General features: G+C 49.9%; 1 protein-coding gene across 1 annotated transcript in view; it reads right to left on the bottom strand.

Moving 5' to 3' along the window:
• Nucleotides 1–10,501: 10,501 nt before the first annotated feature.
• GDAP1L1 (ganglioside induced differentiation associated protein 1-like 1) overlaps nt 10,502–16,056 on the bottom strand; it is a 9,904-nt gene continuing 4,349 nt past the window's right edge. The window contains exons 3-5 of the mRNA XM_010134465.1: nt 13,976–14,073; nt 13,671–13,785; nt 10,502–11,021 (exon numbers count right to left, since the gene is read on the bottom strand). Of these exons, the coding sequence (XP_010132767.1) occupies nt 10,678–11,021; nt 13,671–13,785; nt 13,976–14,073 (557 nt within the window). The 3' untranslated portion in view covers nt 10,502–10,677. The remainder of the gene's footprint in view (nt 11,022–13,670; nt 13,786–13,975; nt 14,074–16,056) is intronic.

The following is a 16,056-nucleotide window of genomic DNA, read 5'->3' on the forward strand; positions in this document are numbered from 1 at the left end:
GCTTTGTGGTACATTTCTTCTGAAAGAACAGTGAAATTCTGGTGTTCTGAACAAGTCAGCTTAAGCTGCGGTCTCCCAATTAGTCTGCTTGTTAATGAGTGAAACACGATGTTTTTCCTAGCTTGAAGTGGTATTTATTCTTCCTTATCCAACGATATCAATAAGCTGCTTAATTGTGATTGCACATAAAGCTGTGGCCACTTTGATGTGGCTGGAAACTCGCTACTGAATAAAACACTATTATTGTATAATGAATAGGTGTGAGGTGGGATGGGTTTATTCTTCATATCAATCAGACATTTAGCAGAGTTTTTATCTTGAAAAGCTTTTTGTTGTTTCAGAGAGGCTTATTCATGATGAAGTGGCACAGAACGTGTTTGGCAGTGGCAGTGATGAGCGAGGCAGCACAGGCCAGGCTGTGGAGGGTGTCCACTGCTCTGGGAGTGGACGCGATCCATCCACAGTGTCTGACTCCAGGGAGATTATTTTGGTAATACAGGGTATGATGCACTGTGGCCTAATCAGGGCACGTTTCTTTTTGCCATCTCAACAGCTCTCTTCCAGCAAGGCAGTGGCATTAAATACAGCAGAGTTAGCTCCACGCTTGTGGTTTGCCTCTGAGGAGGGCTGAAATCACCCAACTTCCCACTGAATTCAGTGGCAAGCGAGAGCTGTGTGCCCTGAGAAAGTACAAATCATCTCTCGGAAGCTGTTTCAGGAGGTTATGTATTTTCTGTCAAGTTCCTCCTTTTGTTTTTGCATTAAATTGCCTTTTGAAGCCAACTCTTTGAAAAACTTGCACTGATTAACTCATATTTGGTTTAACTAAATTTGTTTAAACAATGCAAATTCGTTTGCAGGCATTCTTTTGATGTACTGTAAGGCTGCTCTCAACAGAGTAAGCTAGACCGCAAGCCTCTTTCACTATGAAAAAGGATTATATACCCAGAAGGTTTTCTAATTAATTTGATTAAATTTAAGTTTCTATTTCAGGTTCTCTTTATGTAACTTTCCTATAGAGACAAAGCCTTGGAACAGGAAAATGCTATTTATTTAAGCCAACTGACTTGCTTAAAAATGTTCTATTTCACAAATGTTTTGTGCAATCACTATGTGGATATTTCTCTCCATTTCTAACCAGTGTCATACAAACTTTTTATTAGGGGAATAATGTGGGATACAGTTATTCTCAAAATTTTTAGTTAAAGAATGTAAGAAAAACTCTTGAAAATTATATGTGTTTGTTTCTTTTGAGAATCTGTTTCTGATGTCTGTAAAGACAGCGCTGCTGCTCCTCACTTCCCTGGGTGATCCAGCTTCCCGGTGCTTTTGTGACTACTGAGATGCGCGATCGAATTCTGCGGTATCTGGATGGTTAATACAGCACAGGGTCTCAGAGGTGTATAAAAGGGTATAAAGTGAAAGCCTAATCCATTGAAATGATGGGAGAGTTCCCCTGGGCTGTAACGAGTTTGGAGATTGTGGTGAATGTGTGTCTCAGTTCCTGGAGACCGCGTGCCAGCTGCTGGCTTAGACAGTTCCCTTCTGCTCCAGATCTCTCCTTTGTGCTTTTGACACTATTTCAGCCAAGTCTTTGCTTCCTTGCGCTTGAACTGGTGACTAAAGGTTGCAAATCTTACACTCCCATGTTTGCCATCACCTTTTTCTGACTTCCCTCTCTCTCCCAAATACATTTTACCCTTAAAAAAAAATGTGGCCTCTCTCTGACAGATTTGCAGCTGAAGAGCAGCAGCACTGCGAGTTGCTGGGTCTGATGTCCTGTGCCAAAGGCACAAATCGCCTGCCAACAGGTATTATTAGGTTGTTTCGTGTTGTTTTTAAAGTGTAACATTTTAAAGATAAATTTTCATCTTTTGTAGTGAATTCCAAAAGACAGCAACTGTAATCACAAGGAACCTGTGGTGTTTCTCCTTTTATGTTTTGCTTTTCTGCATTAAAGTATTCCTCCTGTTCCTGCAGAGTTGTCTGTGTCTAGGGAGTTTTGTCTCCAGCACCTTACTAGCGTGTTACTTATCTCAGCATTTGTTTGGTGATTTTTTTATTGCCTGCGTTTGTGTAGCCTGTTTGTGGGCTCTGTCATGCTCGTAAAAGCAGCATTTACCTGAAAGCAACATTTGGCCTGATTGATGTGGCCGAGGCAGCTCTTGGTCTTGGTGCCTTGAACACTTTCCTCTGCTGGGCCCAGCAAGGAAGGGACTCGGCTAGAACACAGTGGGAGGATTAGGATTCATTTCGCTCTTCACTTACCTGGGACTCTTCCAGATGTTTGCACCACTGGAGGCAAGATGAGGCAAGCAGGAAAGTTTAGATCTTTACTAAGATCAGACTTCAAACAGATCTGAACTGGGGGTTGATTCTTCCTCAATGTCTTTGTCCAAAGCAGACTTGTTCCGTGAGTGCTTTGCTGGTGCTGAAGGCGGCTGCTCAAGGAGTCCCCTCCTCGGTTGGGGGTCTGGCAGTGGGTGGCAAGGTGAGAAGCGCCCCATTATGCCCTGTGGTGCACTTCAGTGGAAAAACTGTAGGGGCTGCTGGGATGTATTAAAGGTTTGGGGAGAATCAGGCTTTAGCTGTGAATACAAGTCTATGGTCACTTCTCCAAGTGAAATAATACCTGGGGTGTTTTCCACTGAAGCTCAAAGTAGATCCCTGCTGCTTCTCTGCAATCAGCCTTCTCCAGCTCCTCGCTTTGATCAGCCTGTGGTTATCTCTGCTCACTCAGGATCCTGTTTCTTGGGATTTATTTCTTTTCATAGCTTCATCTTGCCTCCTGGAGCACAGATTAGTGTTTTCAATATCTCTCTCTCTCTCTGTATTTTGTTTTCCCTTAAGTATTTTGACAAAGCTTGAGATGAATGTAATTAATGCTACCAAAAACTCTGAGCTTGTAATTAACCATTGTTAAAAGTAGTTGGTCTGTTATGGTGCTTCATTTGTTGAAGCAGAACTACACCCAATGTGCTTGAACTCATGGAAGGAAAGAGAAGGTGGCGTGACGGTGGTGCTCGGTGCATCGGTAGCATTAGCTCTGGCCTTCTCTTGGGGAGCAAGCAGCATGTTTGTAAAGATTTGTTTTACCCACGTCTTCAGTAGGAGATTATTAGTTAATTTGAATGTGGGATGGGTACCTTAGTACTTAAAGTATGCAGTGAGAACATAGAGGGCACAGGCTGGAAAAGCAGAAATGGCTGTCGGGATTGGGTGCAGTCCTAAAATTGCAGTTGTTCTGTGGTAATACTTAATCTGAGAGATTATTTGTAAGCTGCCCTTGGTCTATCACAAAACAGGCAATGCCACGTACCTTGTAACAAGCTGAATAACTTCTCTGGAAAGCTTTGGAACTCTCATGGTGCAGAAAATAACGCAGTAGCTGAAGAGCTTTACTAGCCTTTGGGGACAGTTGAGTATTGAGGGAAAGCAGCACTCGGAAAAATGCCCTTTCTCAACTGCACTTCTTTTGTACCCTTTTTTTGTACGCTTTTTTTTGTAGCATAGGAGAAGTGCAGTTGTGCTGTGAGTCTCCCCAGAGGTGTAACGCTGGTGAAAGGAGAACGTGGAACAAAAGTAAATACAAATGATGATTATTTTTTGCCTTGCATCTCTGAAGCCTTTTCCATGTCTGGTCTGGATTCATTTGGAGTTTCAGGTTGTATTCCTGCAATCGTGTAACTTAATGCATTTCATCTGTGTGAAACGTGGTTGATGTCAGAGCAATAAATAGGCACCTCCTCAATGTAAATGTCAGTTCTGAAATGTCTTCCCTGAATCCTCTGCTGCCTCTGTTCTGCGGAGCCTCCCCTGTCTTGTGGAGACTGGGGAGAGGAGCAGTGCCAGGAGGCTGCCCACAGCGTGGCTCCGTCAGTGACTGGCTTAACGTCGTGACTCACTGCTGGAGAAAATTCAGCCTCAGAGGTTGTCGCTCAAAATAGCTGCCTGTGATGGAGAAAGCCGTGCAAAACTGATGGAAAATGAAGATGATAGGAAGCACGCGAACCCTGTTAGCCTTGTGTCTAAATGTGTGAATTGTCGCATCCCAAAACCAGGAGGATTGTGCCGATTGGGAACGGCACTCCGGGGCTGCGCTGTGTGTTGTGCCAGGGCTGGAAGCGAGTGCAGACTTAAGGTGTGCTTGGTATAGTGTTATCCTAGACCCCAGCCCTTGCCGGCACGGAGCACTGTTCCTCCGGTTTTGCCATAGCCTGATCTGACTGATTTGGTGTTTAGAGGAGTGGGAGTGATAGAGAAGAATTTCTTTTTCTGTTGGTTGTCATGACTTGGACATTAAGAAGAAAAAATATGCCAGGATGTATTTTTTTGTTTGTTTGTTTGTTTTATTTTGTTCTCTGGGGGTTTGGTTTGGGGGTTGGTTCGGTGAGGGGGTTTTTTGCTGGCAGCCAAGAATCCTCCCTGTTGTTGTTCTGTAGTGGCTGGCTCCAAGGGCACGGCATAGAAAGGAATTGCTTTTGGTAAGCGAAAATAGAAGACTGTTCCAAGAGGCTGGCAGTGAAGTGACGTGACCTTGTGATGTACAGAGCCTGTGCGAAACAGCACTTAACTATGCACAGTCCTCAGTTCTGTGTCAAGAAGTGCCTGCAGCATCCGTGCACACCCTCGGACCTGGTTACACTCCATTCTGATTGCAAAGAAGCTTTATTTGGATATGTCTCTTGGAGCTAAAAAGGATTTAGGTCGCTGGAGAGATGAGGCACTGGCAGGAAAGGGCTGAAGCAAGAGGCGGTGCAAGTAGGGGGATGGATGTGTTATTTTTAAAGAAAGGCTTCCAGAGTTGTCATTGGGCTGTGCTGTTCGTTAGGAGCTTTTCAGCAAGACTATATCTCCCTCGTTTCTTAGCTGTTCTTTCGCCGAAGGTGGATGGGAGTTGCCGTGTCCCCTGATGCAGAACCTCACAACCCGCAGGCTCCTGACAGCAGAAATGTCTCTGAAAATGGTCACGCATCCCCAGCTGTCTGTGGCAGAGTGAAATCAGGGGAAAACCAGGAGAGAGGAAAGGGGTAGGGTGGTAGAGAGGGATAAAGAAAAGAGAGCCAAAAGTAGATCATTGTGCAGAGGAGAAAGGCAAGAAGGAAGAAAAAACTACTGTGAGCTCCTGAGGAGTGGGTGGAGGTTGGCACTTGGCTCATCCATGCGACTTTGGTGCTGAAGAGCATCAAAGTAGAAATAATCTGCTTTGGCAACGGCATCATCTGCCGTCTGCGGGTAGAGCCTTGGCCTGCAGCTCACAGGTTGCTGCAGTCTGCAGCCCCTGCTCACCTTCACCGCAGCTGCATGATAGACATTCGTGTTCTGACAAAGCAATTCTTCATCTAAATTATTCACGGCACGTGTGGTATTCTTCCTGTCTTTCACTGGGAGGTGTGTAGAGCAGACTGATTGCTCGCTGTTTAATCCTTCAGAGGAAAGTGTGTAAAGTGGAGACTGAAAGACAGCAATAGTAAATACGTCATTTGGGCACGTTTGGAAATCATCATGAGGGGAAAAAGCAGGAAATATTGTTGTCATGAATGTGCTTTCCCTGAGCATACAAGTTCCGGTGTGTTTTCTCCGCTGCTTGAAACAGCGTTAGGAATGGCTTGATCTGATGCCTGAGCCCACACTTGGGCATCCTGTTCACCACGTGCTTTCTGCAGCTGTTTTCATCCCCCCCATTCCTACCTGGGGGTTTGAACTTATCTCCGGCCACAGCCTGCTGAGCGTGGACTGGGGACTTTATTCTGTCCTGCTGTTAGAGAGTTTCATCAATCTCGTGGGTAACTCTAGGCTTGCACTATTCAGCAACTCAGCACTGGGCCATCACCTCCGTGAGTGGCAAAGGACACAGCGCACGTTCTTAGTATATAGAGATTTCTTTTCTAATGTTACGTAACTAGGTAAACTCCTGGGTGTTTTCCATAGATCCTCAGTTCTTCATTGATCAAAAAGTCTATTCAATTCCTTTGTTTCAGCAAATCTCCTATTCTTCATTTCAAGTCCGTCCTGGTTGCCTTGGTCCTCGGTTGCTTGGGTCACGGGATGAGGATCACCTCCAAAATTCTAGGAAAACTTGAGTTGTTCTATTATAATTCATCTGTTCTAAGTTAATCAATGATCTAACCTTTGAATATAGGCAATTTTCTGTTGATTCAGCTTGACTGGGATTTAGGCCAGCCCTGGTAAGGACTGTACAAGGATAAGTGAGCAGCTTTTGTTTTACACACCTGTATCAATAACTAAAACAATATTCTGTTCTCTAATGTTGCAACAGTAAGAAGTTTAAAGCTTATGATGAATTCTTTTACACCTGCCAAGGTCAAAATCGCTTTTCTACAGACTTGTGTAGTAAGAACAGCTTTTGCTGATGCCATGGACAGATGTGAAATTACCCTGCTACCCTCTGCTGTGCTGCAGGTCACTGCAGGCATGGAGTTACAGTAGTTAGCTCTTAGACTCTCGTTATTTCCCGGTTCTTTGGTTATTTAGGTTTTAATCCCTATTATCATATTTTATATTATCCCTGGCCATCTCAAAGTACTATTACCATATTATCCTGTATTATTTTAATCCCGTATAACCCTCAGGAACCTGAGAGATTCAGTTGCTGTCATTGTGGATGCAGTCGGGGTGGTTCTGGCTTTGATCTTAAGGACAGCAGCGAATGCCACCAAACGCACCCTGATGTGGCATGTCTTCAAGCTGCAATGTTTTCTGTTTGCTGTTCTCTTGTGGGGAAATCTTTCCTTTATTTTCAAAGTGGAATGAAAGTTTCTTCTCGTATGAAGGAGCAGCTCTTACACCGTCCCTCTTTCCTCTTCAGCCCTGATACTGCAACTGAGCTGAGTGGTAGGGTTGGCTTTTTCATTCAGAAACAGGAAAATTGGCGATTAATTTCTGCAAGAGCCACAAGATGGTCACTGGTTATTCTTAGGCACCCCTTGACCTCAGTTTCTTTGGCAACTTGTAGCAGGCTCTGTGGTGTGATCCCTGTCCTCTGGCAAGCTTGGTTTTGAAATCCATTCTGCATGGAGAGGTTTTCTCCATCCCTTGACAGGCAAAGGAGGAAGCTGCCAGCCAGCTGGGAGACTGACATGTTCATCTTCAGTCTTTGTAATTGAGCCCTTTGAGCAAAACCGGAGAGTGTAAAAAGATTTCAGAAGCTGTAGCTCTACAAACCTGACCACTGGGAGCCTGTTAAATGGGAGGCTTGTGAAGGGAGCAGGGAGCGATTGCTCCTTGTGGGCTCGCTCGGCGTCCCGGAGCTCCAGTTCCACTGAAAGGGCTTGGACTTAACCAGTAGTCCCTGATTTTCTTCTCTCTGCCAACTAGAAGTTCCACATTTCAGCACAGATAGAGATTTTAAGGCCCTAAGGTGGCTAAGAGCACATTTGCCTCTAAACCACAGAGATTCCAAAAGACAAAAATTTGCTTGGGTGAGTAAGTCTATGTAGGGTAAAGCCTACGAAGGACCCGAGCTGGGGTTGGATCAGGTGTTGTGTGCACGGTACAGCACAAGCTGTGCCCTCTGTCTAGTGCAGCCGCAGCAGTGCTCCAGCGTTGGCGTTGTGGCAGAATTGCTCAGCAGCAGGTGGTAAGGGGTCCCAAATCATATCTCTGAGGTGCCTCAGCCTCCAGCCTTACTCCCTGGGTGCTGCTGTTAGCCCCCACACTTTGCAGAGAGCAAAGCATCAAGTCCTGGAGTGACAAAACAGATTTTTGCTGTCATTTTTGTATTTTTGTGTACAGAAAGTGCCTTGGGCAGCGAATGTCAGGCCAGTGCCTGGCTTACGGCCACGTGCTGCAGCGATCTCCCTTTTCAGGTGGAACTAGAGCAGGAAAAGTCTGCTTAGGCTCGCATCGGCTAGAGCGAGAGCAGTTTCTTATGATGGCAGCCAGTAATCTCCACTGAGCTGCTTCTAGTGACTGGCTAATCTGGATCGATCGGGGTGGTGACATCCATCTCCTGCTTCATTTCATCGTGGGCTTGAACATCAATCCAGCCTCTGCCTGTCACAGTAATTCTTTTATCGCTCTCACGGATTGCTTTTCCCTGGAGCGAAGCCCTGGTATTTTTTCATTACCACGGCAGGGAAACAAGGCTCAGCGATGGGGAAAGGCACTGTCCTCGCTGGGCTTTGCTTTTTTAAAATTTCCTCCAAAACAAAGGCTTGTTCATGAACACTCCTAGCTGAGAGCCTGTACAGAACTCACCACTACAGCATCTGTGGCTTCCCCCAGCCCCTGAAGCAACATGACTGACACCTTCTCGCGTGTTGGTCCAAACTGGCCCGTGCCTTGTTCCAGCCGCTGGCTCTGTCTGGCTTCCTTATAGCAGTTGTATTTTAACAGTGTGCTCCAAAACAAAGCGAAACACGTGCCTCCTTTCTCCGGTGTTTACAGTTCTGTTTAGCTCCATGATTTAAAATTTATTCTTTGGGTTAAGAAAGCAAGAGGAGGAGCAATGTAACCGGCAGCAGTCTGGGTAAGCAGCTTCCTTCTGCCTCATGCTCGAGCTAGAACTGCACTGGTATTTGCTCTCGTTCTCCCTGGATTTCCTGGCCTTGTACCCCCATTGATATTCCTTCCTACACCTGGCATGTGCCTTGCACCAGCTTTCGGAGATCAGCAGGAAACATGTGTGTAGGACAAAGGTAGAAGGAAGACATTCTGATCATGGTTCCATGTCGGTGTGTCTTTACCTGCCTGGGGGGAATTTAGTATCAGCTACCAGACCAGATGAACCATGGGTCGTTGTGCGTGTTCTTACACCTTCCAGATTCAGTGATGACCTCAGGGACCCTCTTCAAGAAGGATGAAATAACTATTTTCTCCACAGTCATTGGTACCATGAAGCAAACACATAATTGTATTTGGGGGGTGTTTGTCTGCCCCGTTTCGCTCAGCAGCTGTGGCTGCAGGTGCCTGGTCTGCGTGCGCAGGTGGTGGATTGGGGGTCTCACGCCCCAGTTTTAAGCGTGGCTCTAATCACTGGGGGGTAACACGGGTAACACAGCACCGTTGCAGGTCGTCGTATGCTGGAAGCATGTCAGACCAGCCTACGCAATTGTGACCAGCACGGCATCAATCTGCGCATTTTGCCTGGTCTAATGGCTCTGTGCTCATCCCTTGTAATTCCTGCTAAGTGTTGACAGTTCCGTGGCTGCCAGGTTGTGTCAAGAACCAAAGCTCTGGGAAATCCTGCTGCTCTCAAATACATAAAGCTAATTTTTGATTCAGAGGCAAATGCAATTCATGTCGCTTCAGCCACACTTGGCATACGTTGCCAAGCCTAGAGATGCAGCTTGACTCACTAGGGATCACTGGAGTGCTCGGAAAACCAGCCAGCAGAGATCCTGGCAGGCTGAGCCCTTACAGAGATGAGCTGGGGGAGAGGAATACCTATGTTTCCACGGGAGTTTTATACCAGCACGGTACATAAGAACAAGCCACCTGCGCATCCCTCTGCCCGTGGGCCCGCGGTGAAATAAGACCAGAAGGCTGTTGAACACATTTAGAAATGTGAAGCGGTTACTCCTCCCATATGGTTTATTGAGGATCTCGGTTTCCAAAGCACGAGTAGCAGTGAGGCCCGTTATTCTTTCCAACATGCAAAAGGCACAAGAAAGTCATCAACGTGATTCTGTGCAAAGTGTCTCTAAGAAAACACACGGCGAGGAAACGACAGAAAAGAGCCCCCGATGGAAGGGAAAGTCAAAGTGCCTTCAGGACAGGGCTGAAAAGTTCTGAAAATGGTCGTACTTTTTCAGAGTCCGGATACGCTCAGTCGGTGAAAGACGCTTTGCAAATCCATGAAGGAAAACTCAAGAGAGAGAGCCAAAAGGCTTAAAACAATAATCTCCTTCATGTGCCAGAATTCAGGATGGAAGTCAAAATGATTTATCTCGGGAAAAAAGTGCGGCAGTTACAGACAGACATTAAATTCTTTAAAAAAAAGCCCACCAAAACCAGACGTAGAAAGTGGATACATTCTAAGAGCAGCTCAATAAAAAGTATTCCTTTTAATGAAAATAATTTAAAAAATGGAGGCTTTAAGAACGCAAATCCACCTCGACTGTGACCAGCTGCTGCACCCTGCTCCCAGGAAAGCCTCTGAGCACGACACCTTCTAGAAGAAGAAAGTCCCCACCACCTGCAGGTGTGAAATATGGCCAGTGAACAACTTGGAAACACAAACGAACAGGGCCGAGTACCCGAGTCCCATTAGTTAACGTGAGCACTGGGAAACTTCCCGGGGTTCCCATCTCTCCCACGGGAGCTGGCCGGTGCTGGAGGCGGTGTCGCTTCCCGGTGGCCATGGCTGAGCCCCGGGAACCCTGAGCCTCTCGCTGGAGTTGAATACTGAAACCTAAAAAAGGCATTTACAAGTTGACGCATTTCGCTTCCCGGTGGCCATGGCTGAGCCCGGGAACCCCTGAGCCTCTCGCTGGAGTTGAATACTGAAACCTAAAAAAGGCATTTACAAGTTGACGCATTTTTTTGTTGTTGTTGTCTATTTCCTTGTATACATTTCTACTTCTAGACTATGGAATGTTACATTAAACAACATAATTATTCATTACCTTGCTTCAAATTTCATTACAGTTACTGAGGCTTCATCATAATTTCACACAGCACAGAGACACCAAACTACACACCAAGCAGCCAGCACTAGATGTATTTTTTCTTTAAGTACCAATAAGCAAAATATCCCATTCCCCCTAGAGATCCCATCAGGAAGGAGGCTCCGAAGAAGGAGGGAGGTTTCCGCTTGACCAGCCTGAAGGCATTGGGTACCACTGCGGAGAGGAGCGTGGTATGTATATCTCCCAAAACTTTCCTGAAGGCGAAGCGTTTTTGTATCCTGTCGAAGAAGGACTGTAGGTTAGGTCTGCTGCCATCTTCCCAGTATTTCTTAGAGAGTCCCAGAAACTTGAGGCGGTGCAGGGTGGCTCCTAACAAGACGTCGGCCAGAGTAAAGACGCATCCGCAGAGCCAAAGTTCACACTTCTGCCCTGGAGAGAGAAGCGACAGAGCAGGTAGGGTAAGAAGAAACCCTGGGGTGAGCACCTAAAGGCTTGCTCCAAAGATCCATGAAAGCAGGAGCATCTGCTTTGGACCTGGGGTGGTTTTTCTCAGCTCTCTGGTGTCCCAGGAGATCAGACCCCATCTACCAGGCTGTGTGCTGGAGGAATACGCAGGGAATACGATACGATCATTTGTAGCCCATGTGAAGACACAAATCACTGTCTGCAAACCTCTGCGACCCCTCTCCCAAGTCGGGAGCAGCAGGACATGGCATCCTCCTGTACCCAGGAGGTCCCTGCAAAAGGGCCCCTCGGCCCCCTTGAGGGTAGATGTGATGCAGTGACCCCTTCTGTGGTGCTAGTGCTGGGGGACAGCAGCCGCAATTGTCCTGGGCTGTACTGGCAGCTGTTTCAGGAGGTCACGTTAACTTGTCCTATTTTAGGGGTGTGAGAAATCCTCAGGAATCAAAACCATTTGCTGGCTTGGCCTGGCTGCTCTCACTGTGTGCTGTCGGGGAGGTCCTGCCTCTGCCCCCTCTCCTGCCCTGGAGACCCTGCTCCAGGACACCAAAACTGGCAGCATGTCTGTGCCAAGGTTTGCACGGGAGGCAGAGCTCGGTGCGAGTACTGGGCACGAGGGAGGACACCACAGCGCTGACAGCCCCTGGTAACAGTGATGCTGGAAGTAACTCATCAGAGAGGTGTCCAGAAATAAACCAAGCTGTTGTTAGGCTGGAAGAAGCAGGTTCAGGCCAGGATAGCATTAGACATTCCCGGGTGCCCTTTCGAAGCTGAGGAGCAGGGCTGGAACGGAGCTAAGGCAGGTGAAGGGAGGTGCAGGTAAGGAAGAACAGCAGGAGAGGCACAAAGCCTGCCCCCATCCAGCCTGAGCCCCCGGCTTTGCACCAACCCTTCATTGCGGGGCTCTCCCCCTGCCCTGTGGCTGTTAGTATCGGGGCAGGAGAGAGGCACCTTTATCGCACCCCTGTGCAGGCACTGGTGCTGCAGAGCTCGGCCAAGGGAATTACTGGTAGTTAGAGCCCTCGTTTGTGGCCGCTTGGCAGCCCGCCTAATCCTGCTGGAGGCACAGCCCAAGTGGACAGATTGCCTGTGCCTAATTAGTCAATAAATGTTTTCAGTGACTAATGAATTGTGGGGGTGCTGCAGCCAGAGTCTCCTGGGTGCCGCGGGGACCCTGAGGATGCTTCGGCTCAGAGGTAAGGGAAGCGGGGCTGGGGTGGCTGCCTGGCTCCCAGGCACCGCTGTGGGTGAAGGAGAAAGCACACCTGAGCATGGTGACTCTGGGAGAGAGCCGTGATACGGTGCTCTCCCTCCTGGCTCTGGGCTTGCACCCACTGCTGAGAGCTGGACCTGGCTGTGGGGTGCCCCAGCCCTTTGCATCCCTCCCCAGCACCAAGCTGGGAGAACCCGGGCAAAGGCAACTCGTTCCCTTCACATCCACAGCAGCCCCAGCTTGGACCAGCTTGTCCTAGCCAAATGGGGGACCTGTGGCAGGGGGTCGCCCTGTGCTCCTGCAGCATCTCCCACCCTCCTCCTGCCCATCCTGCCCTGCCTGCACCGCTGCACGTCTGGCTGGCAGCCTGGGCTGCGTGGGAGGAGAGCTGCTGCACTGCGGCTCCTGGGACGTTGCCAAAGGGCTGGTGCTTGTGCCCGCTGCTGAGATCCTGGCCTGGCTTGGGCACATTGCAGGGAGTTTGGGGGCCCAGAGCAGAGAGCAGGAGCAGCATGCGAGGACCGAAAGCAGTGGAGCATCCAGATGCTGGTGGAGCAGCCACCCCTCCGCTCCAGGCACCCAGGACATCCTCTGAGGGCACCTCATTAGGCTGAACTCTGCTGAGCTATCCCAGATCAGTTAATGAGGGTGTTCCCTGGAGGCAATTAGGGCAATGCAGGGTGCCGCTGTGAAAGCATCAGAGCTCTCAGCAAATCTCCAACCCCTGCCTTGCAGGGTGTGACCTTGGCACCTCTGAGGGCCCTTTAGTGTGGCTCTGAGTGTGACGCAGGGCTCCCCTTGGCCGAGGCCATCCCCAAGGGCAGGGGCAGCTGTGGGGCCATCCCCTCATTAACTGTATCTGGGCTCTGCTCTGGACCTGGCACCCAATGCTGGCGGCTACCAGCCGTCCCTGGGCTGGGGTTTCGAGTCCTGCCAGCAGTGGGGATGGGAGGATGACAGCATCATCCTGGGGTGATGGCAGGACAAGCGATGCCCAGCTGTGCCCATGCATCCCTGTCTGCCAGGGCACCGGGGTGGCTCTCGGCAGGCACCCAGCAGCAGCTATTTGATGTTGGGGATGGCTGGTGTCACTCTCTCCCACCTGCTGGTGTCTGACGCAGGTCCTGTAAAAGGCTCCCACCCCTCCAGGGTCCCTCAGATTCCCCTCAGGTTTCCCTGCCTGCGCTTGCCAGGGCTGGGGGGTTGGGTTGGCTGCAGGACATGTCCTCAGCCCTGTGCTATACTTGGTCTGTTCTCCTTTTGGTGCAAAAGCCCAGGGGCCCAGCCCCACTGGTGATTGTCCCATGGGGGATATTCATCAGGTACAAAGCTGTTGTCTGTTCTTGGTGTTGCACCTCAGCCTCATGTGGAAAAACATCCCATAAACACAGCCCAGCACCTACCTTGGTACTCCAGTTTCCTCTTCTCCAGCTCGGCTTCGATCTGGTCTAGCACCATCCCTAATTCACCAAGGATCTTCTTCAAGTAGTTCACGTTGTCATGCTCCAGGATCTTGGCCTGGGTGGAGAGCGGACTTAGGATTGAGGATGGATGCATGGATGGATGGATGGATGGATGGACGGATAGATGGATGGACAGACACGTGTCCCTGCTACTGCGTGAGGACATGAGACACCAGGTGCCCATGGCAGGTCCATGGGTCACATCTCCCCATCACCAGAGATGTGTGTGGTTTTGTCCCACTTACCATAAGCTTCTTCTGCTTGGAGAGGTAGGGCTCGGAGAGCTGTGGCTCCTCTTCGTGGTCCAGCTTCATCAGATCTGTGCTGGCATTAGCTAAATGTCCTGGGGGAAGACAAACAGAGGGGCTGTTTGGCAGGGGTCAGGATGACCTTGTGTCTGGTGGCAAAACACCTCATCTTGCATGCGAAACAGTGTTGTGGCACCAAGAAAAACACCCTGGAGAGCTGAAATGGGCCAAATTAATGGCTTGCTGCTGCCATCCTGCCATACGGGCAGATGGCTGGGGCATGGCATACCCTCCTGAGGGCACGTGGCTTCTTCAACCCCCCCATCCGCTCAAGGCAGGGCAGTGCTGGCTGCGGGGCATGGCAGATGCCCCTCCCTGGCTGGAGTGAGTCCCAGCTCTGTGAGTTTCAGGTCTTCATTTCCTCTGCTGGAAATGAAGCATTCATGTTGGAGCTGCCATCCGATCGCTGTGTCTCTCTGCCTCTTACTATTTTAAGACTATCCCTGAGTTTCCCCATGAGCTGGTTTCTGCAGCTTCACCCCCAGCAGGTCGATCCTTTGGGATGCCCGAGCTGGCTGCCCACGTGCGAGTGTGCGTGCAGAGCAGCGTCTCAGCGAGCAGCACGGGAGGGACTCAGTGTCCGGGATGCAATTCGGCAGCATGGATCCCCTTGTGAGCGTGGGAGAGACACCCACTGCCCTCCCTCCCAGGGCACAGGGAAGATGTGAAGGGCTTTGTGCAAGGGAGCTAATGGAGGGGAAGGAGCAGAGCAAATGGAAGGGGAGAATACGAGATGCAGAGTAACACCTTAGGGACGACATCAATGACCCGAAGCCGGGCTGATGTCTTCCTGCCAGGGACCATCTGTCTCCCTCTCCTTGTTCCCTTCAACAAGGCTTTGGCTTTGTCTGTGTGCAGGTGTGGGAGGTGCCAGGGCTGGCCGGGGCGGCAGCCAGCAGCGGGCTGTACACTGCCACAAAATGGTGAAACTCCTCGTTTTCCACCACGAGCTCTGAAGCTCGTGCTCACGAAGGCTTCCAGCCAGCTCTCCTGGGGCTGCTGCTCAGAGGCAAGCCTGGATATCACCCTGGTTTCGTTCCCCTTGGAAGAGCCTGGCCTTCAGTTCACCCTCTCCTTGGGACACAGCTGCATGGATTTTCCTCGGCACACACTGCAACCAGGCAGCCGAGCCATTGCCTGGGCGTAGGGGATGTACCAGGGAAGAAGGCCACCACTGGGGTGTCCCGCAGGCTTGCCCGCAGCTCCTCTGCTGCCACGGTTTGGGATAAATGCCACCAGCAGGGAGGATGGGGCAGAGAGAGATTTTTAAGGACCTTGGCAGAGTGATGGGGAAGTGATGGGAGGCAGATGGGGTCTGAAGCCATGGCAGGGGGACCCTTTGGAGAGGGGATGGGCTCTGCACCCTGCATCTGCCCAAGGTCTGGGGATGGAGGTGATGCTTGGTGACGTGGGGTCAGCTGCCTGTGCAGGGTGCCAGCAGAGGCAGGGCAGAGCACGAGATACACCTCAGGAACAGCCTATTTCTCTTTGGGTGTGTGTCCCATCTCAGAGGGACCACATGTGACCCAGGCTGCTGAAGGGGCAGTGCAGGTGGGAAATAGTGTTGGCTATGGGTGCTGCTTGGGGCCAGAGCTTAGAGGAGGGGAGAGATGTGGGGCATGTCGGTGCCCTCCTATAAGGTCACTTTTTTGGAGAGGGACTCTTTCCAGGAGCAGGCCCTGCTGTTGAGTTATATTAAGCATCGTCAATGTTTCATGAGCGCTTGAAGGTCAGGTACACAGTCTTATGCCAATTCATCTACTATCTGCAACTCCATCTGGCTGTACACTCCCACCTTCACCCTTAGAGCTATTGGTGGGAGAGGGGATGTGTGGGAGAAGGAGCAAACTCACGTGTCCTAGAAAGAGCTGTCTGTGGCCCATGGGAGCCCTGAGACCTCCGGGGCTAGGAATTGTCTACAGGGTGCCTACAGCTCTCAGGTTATCTGTGCTTTGCTGTTTGCCAGCTCTGTCCCTGCCTGTGCTGGTGGAAAGGAAAGAAGAGCAAGAGCAGAGGGG

Source organism: Buceros rhinoceros, unplaced genomic scaffold (genome assembly GCF_000710305.1).
Source record: "Buceros rhinoceros silvestris isolate BGI_N320 unplaced genomic scaffold, ASM71030v1 scaffold2974, whole genome shotgun sequence".
NCBI classification, from domain to species: domain Eukaryota; kingdom Metazoa; phylum Chordata; class Aves; order Bucerotiformes; family Bucerotidae; genus Buceros; species Buceros rhinoceros.